This window comes from Nematolebias whitei, chromosome 10 (genome assembly GCF_014905685.2).
Source record: "Nematolebias whitei isolate Nwh7 chromosome 10, NemWhi1, whole genome shotgun sequence".
Classification (NCBI taxonomy): domain Eukaryota; kingdom Metazoa; phylum Chordata; class Actinopteri; order Cyprinodontiformes; family Rivulidae; genus Nematolebias; species Nematolebias whitei.
This window is the reverse complement of record NC_056507.1, coordinates 2,572,624-2,582,700: the sequence shown is the minus strand read 5'-3', so window position 1 is coordinate 2,582,700 and position 10,077 is coordinate 2,572,624. Positions and strand designations below refer to the sequence as shown.

General features: G+C 42.5%; 1 protein-coding gene across 4 annotated transcripts in view; it reads right to left on the bottom strand.

Moving 5' to 3' along the window:
- tnnt3a (troponin T type 3a (skeletal, fast)) overlaps positions 1-9,489 on the bottom strand; it is an 11,495-nt gene extending 2,006 nt beyond the window's left edge. The window contains exons 1-12 of one of the 4 annotated variants that reach the window (XM_037683245.1): positions 9,395-9,489; positions 7,702-7,742; positions 7,525-7,532; positions 6,960-6,968; positions 6,371-6,529; positions 4,541-4,559; positions 4,385-4,430; positions 4,179-4,295; positions 2,857-2,934; positions 1,937-2,050; positions 1,736-1,848; positions 254-344 (exon numbers count right to left, since the gene is read on the bottom strand). In XM_037683245.1, coding sequence (XP_037539173.1) covers positions 254-344; positions 1,736-1,848; positions 1,937-2,050; positions 2,857-2,934; positions 4,179-4,295; positions 4,385-4,430; positions 4,541-4,559; positions 6,371-6,529; positions 6,960-6,968; positions 7,525-7,532; positions 7,702-7,721 — 774 coding nt within the window. In that variant the 5' untranslated portion in view covers positions 7,722-7,742; positions 9,395-9,489. The remainder of the gene's footprint in view (positions 1-253; positions 345-1,735; positions 1,849-1,936; positions 2,051-2,856; positions 2,935-4,178; positions 4,296-4,384; positions 4,431-4,540; positions 4,560-6,370; positions 6,530-6,959; positions 6,969-7,524; positions 7,533-7,701; positions 7,743-9,394) is intronic. The other 3 variants (XM_037683246.1, XM_037683247.1, XM_037683248.1) reach the window with 3 other exon arrangements.
- Between the last annotated feature and the right edge of the window lie 588 nt (positions 9,490-10,077).

Genomic DNA, 10,077 nt, shown 5'->3' with positions numbered 1-10,077 from the left:
GGGACGATGCAGGATTTTAATATTTAATATTTTTGTTTAATTGTCTTTTAAAGAATATTGTGCTTATTTCTCTGAGCTGTCATTTATTTCTGTGCAGATCAACTTGACAGAAACTAAATGTAAAACACGATTTTTCTTTTTATCACGCGACTCGTGATTTCCTGACGTGTAATAAAAGAATTCTTCTTATGTTGATTAAACCTGGACGTCGAAGGTGAAGACGTCGTGTGACGAGTGCGAAGCCTCATCTCACCTCGTACTTCTGCAGCTTCAGTCTCTCCATGTGGTCGAACTTCTCCGACTCCAGCTGGTGCATCCATTCGTGGAGCTCGTTGATCTTATCCCTGCAACAAGACAAACGATTGGTCCGTTTGCATTCTGACCCAAAAAACACAAAAAAAGTATTCGTATTTAAAACTCAGTGAAAGATTTTCTTGCATTTCTGAGTTGTCGGGCCTAAATCTATTTACTGGGATGAGTTAAATGTTTCGCCTCTTTTGTTTTTTTTCTACATCGTAGAGGACAAAAGAACGAGTAAAACATCTCAAGCGATGAGCGCTGGGATCCATTTGGACACAAATGTAGAAGTCCCGAGGCCTGAGCCACAAGACAAGCGGCTCATTTATCCTCTCTCCGAGCTCCAGCGTTAGCTTTGACTTTGAGAAACAATTCGCGAGGGACACCTCAGTACAAACAGAAGACGACCGCTGGGAAGTTTGTTCCCGATAACTTCTTTTAATCAGCAACTTTAATAGATACAAGAGGTTAAAAAAGGTTAAAAATGGAATATAGTCTCTCATGTCTCCATGAACAGCAGCAACCATGAAGGAGGTTGGGTGGCATAAGAGAACGAGAGCAGGAGGGAGTAATGAGAGTTGAGAGATTTACGATAATTTTATAGTGAGCGTGTGTTAGTTTGATGACTTTTATTGTTTTTGCTAATCGCTAAAGAGACATAACACGGTCTATTTTACTAGTAGTGTCCAAACTTTTTCACATGATGAAAATACCTTGCACTCCATTTCAAATCAAATTGTAGCTGGAGGCAACAGGTCCAGGAGAGAAAGCCAGACCTTCCTCTCCCCAGCGACACTTTTCAGCTCGTTCTTCTACCAGCAGGACGCGCCTAGAAAACCTCTACAGGGAGGCGTCCAGGAGGCATCCTGATCAGATGAACCTCCTCACCTGACTCCTTTCAATGAGGAGGAGCAGCAGCTCTGCTCCAAGCTCCACCCGGATGATGGAGCTCCTCAACCCATCTCTGAGGCTGAGCCATGGAAACCCTTGAAATGAGATTGTTTCTGAACTGCAGTCTCAGGCCACTAAAATCTCTCAGGGGGCTGAAAATGGCCCACAGGCTGCACTTTGGACACCCCTCATACATGTCCTTATTTTCAAGGTTTGACCTCCTGCCTTTCTTAGCACGATAGCTTTAGCCTAAAGCTCTGGCTTGAAGGTGGCGGGTGATATGTATTCCTCCACTGCTGGGCCTTTATTTAATTTAGAGTTTGATGGTTTTTGTCGTCTTTCCTTCCAGTTGTTCTACTCTGATGAGTCCTCTAATGCTCCGCCTGCTTCACATGAACTCAGAAGTCCAGGCTCGAGTGAACGTACTTTGTAGGACCACTGAGCCAGATTTCTCATAGAGTTAGTTGAGCTGGGTCTCCTAAAGACACCCTGGATAAGTTAAACCTGCTGGGTAGTTCAGGCCACATGGAACAGAAGCGAGCCGTACTTCAGCTTGTCTTCACTCAGATGGTCGATGTTGAGCGCCTTGCGTCTGGCAGCCAGGATCTTCTTCTTCTTCTCTCTCTCAGTCTCCTTCTTTCCACCTCTCTTCTGGTCAGCCTGTTCCGATCAGACACAAACGTTCAGATGCAGGTTCAAAGTGGACCCAGACTGGACCAACCCGGTATGGACTGGGTTAGGTGCTGACCCTCTGCAGGTGGCTGCTGTAGCTAGAGCCCATGCTGGACAGAGCTGACTTCTTCTTGGCATCTTCATCTGCTTTCTTCTTGGCGTCTGCCTCTTCCTTGGTCCGCCTTTCCTCCTGAGTTCACAGAAGAAAAGAAAAAGAATCAAAGAGCGTTGCACCGCACACTTAAAACCGTTTTGTATCGGCTAAAGGAAAAATAAAGCGTGAGTTTAAAAAACACAGAACAGAAAATGACGAAGGCAACAACTCCAAGATAATGACCAAAGTAAAACAATAACTAAAGAATAAATGAGAAAACAGCGACAGTCATAGTTTGTTATGTACGTCGAAGCGTTCAGGCTGCTTGATTGAGGTGGAAGAAGCTTTTATTTTTGGTTCAATTTTGCAAAAGAGAAATGTATTAATAGAAACAAATCTCAGAAAAACATGACTGTCTTCGATCTTTCACAACAAGAGTCTCAAATAAGTGCTGACCTACCTAAACATTTGAAGTTAATGAAATATCTTGCATTAATGTATTCAGTAAAACTGATCGTACCGCTGAGAACACCTGGAGTTTTTCAACTTTCAGTGTGTGTTTGAGACTCTTATTTTGAAGGACTAAATACAATTCTGTAAGTTCTGATGCACCTTGAACTGGTCAAACACTGCAGGGTGTTTTGCAGTTAACCTTTTAAAAGTGCATGCGTAAACATAAATAACAACAAATGAACAAATCCAGTCTGGTTCAGGTACAGCTGGGTTCACCACTTCCAGTCTTCAAAGACTCTTTTTATTGTTCTCGACACTAGGGCATCGTTCTGTCACTTGTAATTTAGAAATTTTTTCACTTTAATCTCAAAACTAGGGTTGAAAATTTGGGTTTAAAAAACATTTTTCAAAGTAAGAAATATTTTGAAACAGCTTTTAAGACAACAAACCTCACGTCTGGTCTGGCGCTCCTTGTCCTTCTCAGCACGGATCCTCTGCTGCTCAGCCCTCTCTGCACGACGCTTCTCCTGCAGGCGGCAAATGACACCAAGTCTCACTGATTTCATCATTAACTCCAAGAATAAAGAGACTAAAAATGCTCTTAAAGCTGTAAACTAAAACCCAACCGATATATCGGTAGGGCCGATAATTTAGGCAGAAATATACGTTTGGGAACATATCGTATCAGTGATTACTGTCCTATTATTTGCTGATATAAGCATATAATTTTCTCCTCTAAAATGTTGGAACTAGCTGTAAATGTACAATGTATCCAGCAGAGGACGCATGAAGACTACTTTCAAGTCATGGCCGTTCACTTAAGTTTCACTTTCACTTTCAGCACAGCCGAAGCAGGAAGCAATACTGTGTAGAGTAATTTGCTGAACGGAGCACGGTAAGTTTGTTTTAACTGATCTGTAAAACAAATCAACATTAATAAATTATATTCAATCCTCTAAACCGCTTGGCATTAGCTACGTGCCTCTCAAATTAGCAAGCTGACATTTAGATAACCTAGCATAGGCTATTGTCTTGTAAAACTTTATCCAGAACAATAAATCTAATAGAGGTAAAATATTTTAGTGTTAGTGACGTTATCTTTGTCGTCCTCAATAAAATGCATTGTTTGTCTGAAATCTTTACTTCTCTGCAAAGAAAAATAAACTTCGCTGCGGTCAATGCTAATTAGCCCTTCACCGTACGTGACTGTTTAAACAATGAACAGGAAGGGCATTTATAATGTTGTAAAACACTTGAAAACTTGATGGTGAATAGTGGAGGCGAGAAAATGTGAACGCACGTTAGTAAGACTGTTTTTATGACCAGTGCTCCACTTGTAAACATAGCGTGGCTATGATTAGCTTAGCTTCATGGTTGCTAACAGCTGTGCTAAATAAACAAGCCCCGCTCCACTCGCTGTTCTCTTAGATTCATGGGGGCGGACAAAGCTCAGAAATTTCCAGCCATTATATCAGTTATCGGCATTAGTCTTTCCCTTCCAGTACCGGTATTGGCGACAGCCAAAATTTCCATATAGGTCGGGCTTGACTGTAAACCTAATCAAGTTTGTTTTATAAATGCCCAAAAGAACCCTAAAGTTTGTTAAAGACACACGCCGGCTAACTCCTTGATACCCGGTAATGAACATAGTACAAAGTATTTTAAATGCTGTGTGTTAATCCAGTAAAAGTTGCCAAAATGATTGTTAAACCAGCTCTAAATAAGTCATAATGTTGTTTTGAATTCCCTCATGCTTTTGGCTCAAACTCACAATCCTCTCCTTGAGTGCGATCAGCTCCTCTTCCTCCTTCTTTCTGCACTCAAAGTGAGCATCGATCAGACCCTGCAGCTCCATCAGGTCCTTGTTCTGACGTTTCTTCTGGATGTCCTGCGTGAAAGAAGAACAAGAAGCTAGAACCACACAGCAGCGAAGCAGAAATCCTTTAGAAAATGTCTTTGTTTTCCACGTGTACTTACATCAAAGTCCACTTTCTCACCATCTGGGATCTTAGGAGCGGTGGGCCTGTAGGACAAGATGTTTGAGTTAATTTTCATCTCACTTTTTACAACTAAATATCTTTATGACCAAATCCTTGACATGAAAATATCTTAAATCACACTGAAGACACTCACTTGAATTTTGGCTTCTCCTCTGCAGGTAAAGAAAAAGAAGAGATTCGAAGAATAACGTTATTTTTTCTTCCTCATTTCTTACTTTGTTGATATGACAGGTAAGAAAGATTGATTATAGTTACAACAGTCAAAGAAGAAAAATAAAAAACACATTTCCACAGATGAATTAATAACCGAACCGAACAGAAAGAAGGTTAAATAGATGGTGAGAATCACAAAGTCAATCTGTTTGCTGTAAAATCTTATTGTCTCTTTGGCTTGACCCCAGAGCCATCGGACACACGCATGACAAAGTCGTTTAGCTTTTTCCTTTTCAGTTAAACCAGACTCTGGCGCCTACAGACCATGCGCACGATGAGCTGCGTAGCAAGGGTGGAGCACGGGGAAGCAGGTGTTAGCCATTCTTATTCTTTCACCCTTTTTTCCTCTACCATGTTACTTGGTGTTTTTTTAACCACTTTAAAAATAACTTTAGGTTGGGTCATTTTTACACATTTGAGCTGACGGTGCTAACTGGCTGGTACTGCTAAAATACAGGACAGAATACAAGCCAAAGACTAGAACATCATCATCCATCCGTAACCAGAATAATACAGCTCAGGTTAACCAGGAGGTGCTGAAGGAACGAGCAGTATTCTCGTCTTCAATGGCCTCTGCATGCAGGAAGCAGAATGGATGTTAGCAGGCACGCAGAGTCAAACTCAAAGTTGAGCACATTCAAATTTCACCTGTAAGCTAAAAGGACATCTAATAAATCCACAGTTTCACATTCAAACATTTATTACTCCAGTTTCAAAGAGTATTACAATAAATGTTTGTTGTAATACACAATACAGCCTGGTCTCTGTGAGTATTTGATACATACCTGGTACCTACAGGGACCGAGTCGTAATATGAGATGATTGTGTAATGTGAGGTTACTTGCAGGGTATGCACCTGCCATGTACCATAAAGGGAAGATAAGTACCCAGTAAGTACCAGATATATACCTGGTACATACCCTGTAAGTACTCTGTAAGTACCCTGTAAATCAGAGGTAACAGTCGTTTTTATACATCCTGGTCCTATAGGTATCAAGTACGTACCATGTATTTACAGGGACTTCATTCTTACCTGGTTTGTACCTGGTAAGTACCGGGTACAAATTGGGTACAAACCAGCTAAGCACGAGGCACATTCTCAGTAAGTACAAGGGTGTGTATCGAGCTGTATGACTTATTTCGACTTAAGTTTTGCATCCCATTAGTTTGTAAGAGATCGGAAGTTTGAACATTTCTAGAAGACGTACATTTGAGAAGTAATAGGGTACGAAACATGTTTATGAAAAAAATATGCGCGTGCCATATTGGAAATGCTTTTCATGTCAAACGGTAAACACAATTAAAGATTAAAAATAAAGAAAAAAATGCTTTAGTTTAAATTAACAGCTCTATTTGCATATTTGTCATCAGTTTGAGGGTATACGGTTTAGTGGCGTTAGTCGGATGGACTGATGGAAAAAAGGAAATAGTGTAGTTTCCTTTTTGTGCTTTGATTGAGAAAATATTTTTGAAAAATGTCAATTAGGACGGCTTACTAAAATGTGTGGCAGGTTTTTAGACTTCTAAATCTTTCTCTAACATCAGTTACATCACAGTGTTTCTGTTGGAGGCCATCGGACCGGCACAGTTTCCGAGGGGTATAAAAGGGATGACTGGAGGTGAAAGAATGTTAGCGTTAGCATCACGAACATGTTTAAAGCTTTCGGTCTGGCTGACTCTAGTCAGTGGAGAGTTTCTGACACCTGGCTATGGATGATATAACAGCCCCCACCCCCTTCTTACGACATACCTTCAGACTCAGGCTCTGGCTCAGGCTCTGGCTCTGGCTCTGGTTCTACCACTGGTTCTGGCTCTGGTTCTGGCTCAGGCTCTGGCTCTGGCTCTTGCTCTGGCTCAGGGGCCGCCTCAGGGGCCACCTCTACTTCTTCTACTATCTCCTCTTCTACGGCTAAACAACGTTCAGCGAGTTGGCGATGGAGGATGGAGGAAGGGTGGTGAGAGGGTTAATAGAAGCAGGGAGAGGGTGGATGGGGTGAGTGGACAGGGGAGTGAAGGTGTAAGAACAGAGAAGGTTCAGAATGGAGCAGTTTGGAGGGAAATGCCACCAGATAACGCCAAAGCAAGTAAGATAACAAGCATCTGAAATAGGAACATCGTCACTGGTGGATGGAAGGTGTTTGGTTCTTGTCAATCCCGGCCCTAAAACACCACGTGGTGACATAAAACTGTATTAAATCACGTTTCTTCTCTTTGACCCCAGATAATATTAGTATACTCAGCATGCCACAAAAAGTACACCTGGAGACCATCGCGAATGTCTGACAAATTAGTACGGGTGGCGTGAAGTTAATATTCAGAGTTTGACGGCTGAGTCTTACCATCGTATTCTTCATGTGCACCCGGGAAAGAAAGAAGCAGAAGAACATCATCAAAAGATCCCGTTTGTACCCGTTTGAGCTGAACACAAATGTAAACGTGTGGGTACGCTGGGGATCCTTGCTGAGCAGACACCGAGCAGTCCGTTTGGGCTGAAGAAGCTCTTGCAGAACCTCAATTGGCGTTTAGATTCGCGGAACAACGTTTTTCATCAGAGTCTGTTCAGCTCAGAAGGACTGCTCAGAACATGCAGAACTACAGTGGGTTTTGCCAGCAGGTAGGTGACATTTTGAGAGATTCTTTTGCACAAATTCAATTTGAATTCACGTTTTCTTGTCATCGGAGCTGCTGCCAGCAGGACTAACGTGCGCTTCCCTCAAAGGGAGAGCCTCAATGCACAGATCAAATCTGGAGCAGTCAAGCCAAACCTGCAAAAACATACACATTTGTGCAGAACTAAAAACTTTCTGAGGGAAGGAAAACCCGTTAGGCAAGTTCCAGCTCCGGCAGTCTGATTTAGCATGGAGCTCCCAACTGTACCTGAACATGGAGGCCGGTGCTACTTACCCTGATCACTGCAAAACAGACAGAGAAACGTTGGTTAGCAACCGCCGCGCACGAGAATGGAAACAGCATTATGACCAAATCTGAACAGCACGTTTTTGAAAGGCAAAGAAAAGGAAGCTGAGCCGAAGGTTCTGTCACAATGGAAAGATCTGAACTCATAAATGTGATTTGACTTACACTTCCTCGGTGTCAGACATGATGGCAGTGGACTTTGGAACCTAAAAACCAAAGCGAGAGAAGGGGAGACGGTTAAAATCTGTCTAAAATAAAGACGAGAAGTGTTTTATTTATAGCTCAGGATTAAGTTGCAGATGTCTTGAACATGTGCTGCCCGAACCCCACCCTGCTGACACCCACATTCTTCTTCCCCTCTTGCACGAATAAAAAAATTACTACTTAAATTTAATGCGGACTTATTTAAAAAGAATGAGGTAACATCAGTGGAAATATTTTAGTGGCAGGTTACAAAATCTGGCCCATTCAGATGTCTTGTCTTTATAATTAGTCCGACTCTGAGCTGGAGACCAAACATTAATAAACACCAACTGGTTAAAGAAAGATAAAGATGGTGATGGGACTAAAAAACACCAGTAGTTTCCTGTTGATCTGCATGGACGGGCTCTTTGGTATTTTTCTTCTAGAATACGTTAATTCTTACAGAAACATCTGTCCTGCAGATGTTTACTTAAATGCACGTCGTTTATGATCATAATGAAATGGACCAAAACGCATGCCCTCAATTATTCAAGATTAATTCTTATCACAGATTGGATCAGAGACAACTGAACTGATTTACGACTTTTAGTTTTTGTTAATTCGACTCATAAGAGTGAGACCTCCACTGATGTCTCTCAACATTAGAAGGACAGCTGCTCCGGTCCCAGATCCAGTTTCAGTGGACTCCTATCATCTTCATTCCCTTATGAGGCTCTCACATGGTTTCTTCAATCATCTTCCTCAGGCCACTGTCACCGTACCCTGGAATTAAGATACGCTCTTAAAGGCGTCTCGTAAGGTTAAGGCCTGGCTTGCATTAATTCAGTCTTTACGTTTAGTGAATTCTGAACTTAACGTGTTTATATGCTGAAGACAAACGGAAAGAACGCTTTACATTTGGAAAGTCTGCTTCACGTCCATGCCAGAGGTATTTGGGTCAGATTTAAAATGATAAGTGCTTATCCTCGAGCTATGAGAGGTTCAATGTTCGTGGCTCCCAGACCAATTTACAGCTTTGCCAAAGGATATCGACACCATTCTCTTTATGCACGAGTTGCAACGCAGACAGAACAACAAAAAAACAACAAAGTTCATTGCCACCGGTGTGCTGGTCATTCATTTAATGTGAAGAGGCTTTAAAGCAGCTGAGCTTAAACCAAACTAAAAGAAAAACAACAGTCTGCTCCTGCATGGCTGCTCCCAAACAAGAAAACATTAAAAAGTATGAAACTCTTATTTAGGCAAGAAGGTTTAGGTAAAGCTCCGAGAACTAATCAGATCCCATGGCGTTGCTCATTTTGGTGATATGTAGACACATCACACGAGTCTGGCTCGACAAATCGTTTGTTCCCAGGGATTAAAAAAAGGTGGACTGTAATTTTTCTCCAGTCCAGCCTGATCAGCTGTCGCTCCTGCACACCTTTAACCCTCAGGGATTGTAACACGTAGGCTCAGACGCCTTAACTCAAGTCAGATCTGGGGATCTAACAAGGTAGAGCCAGGTCCTCTGGATGTATTCTCCAGAGGACCTGGCTCTACCTTGTTAGATTTATCTACTTGGATTATTGAGCATGCATCAGGATTAAATCTGGGGACATTCCACCTGAGCTTCCTGTCTGCATTCCCACACTGATCCCCTATGTTTCCTCCTTACCTCAGAAAAGCTGAACGAAGTGAGCACCCTGTTGGCCAAGACAGGCTGTAAGGTCCTACAAACTCACCACCCAGATTATGTCTTTCGGTTATAGTGACACCTGATCCAGTCGGGCTCCCTATTGGCTCAGAGGTGAGGCTGTCTGAGAGATGAGGCAGGGTCTCTGTGTTGGCTACCCCCCACCCCCCACCTCCTCCACTCTGCCTTCTCCAATCAGTCACTCAATAAGGAGATGGACGGGCTGAGCGCTGCGGACGGAGCCTCAAGTTTGGTGAAGGCAACAGTCAAAATGTCCACATGATGCTATTCTGGGGCCGCTGCATTAGGCAAGCAAATTTCATCCGAGGCCGAGGCGAGGGCTGGACGTCAGGGGAGCGTGGCAGGTGGTGCTCGAGGTTCTCCCACAGAAGTCTGGGGACACGTTTATGATGAAGAGGCAATTTAATTCAGTTTATTTATGTAGCACCAAGTCACAACAGAAGTAATCTCAGGGACTGAACAGAAACATTCATAAATAAAAATAATAATTGAACATTATTTATCTGAGGAGCAGCTTTGAGTTTAACTCCATCACTGAACTCTCATCTTGAACAAGCATGAAGGCGACAGTGGAAAGAAAAACTCCCTCATGAGGAAGAAACCTTTAGCAGAACCAGGATCAGGACAAGAGGACCATCTGCTTC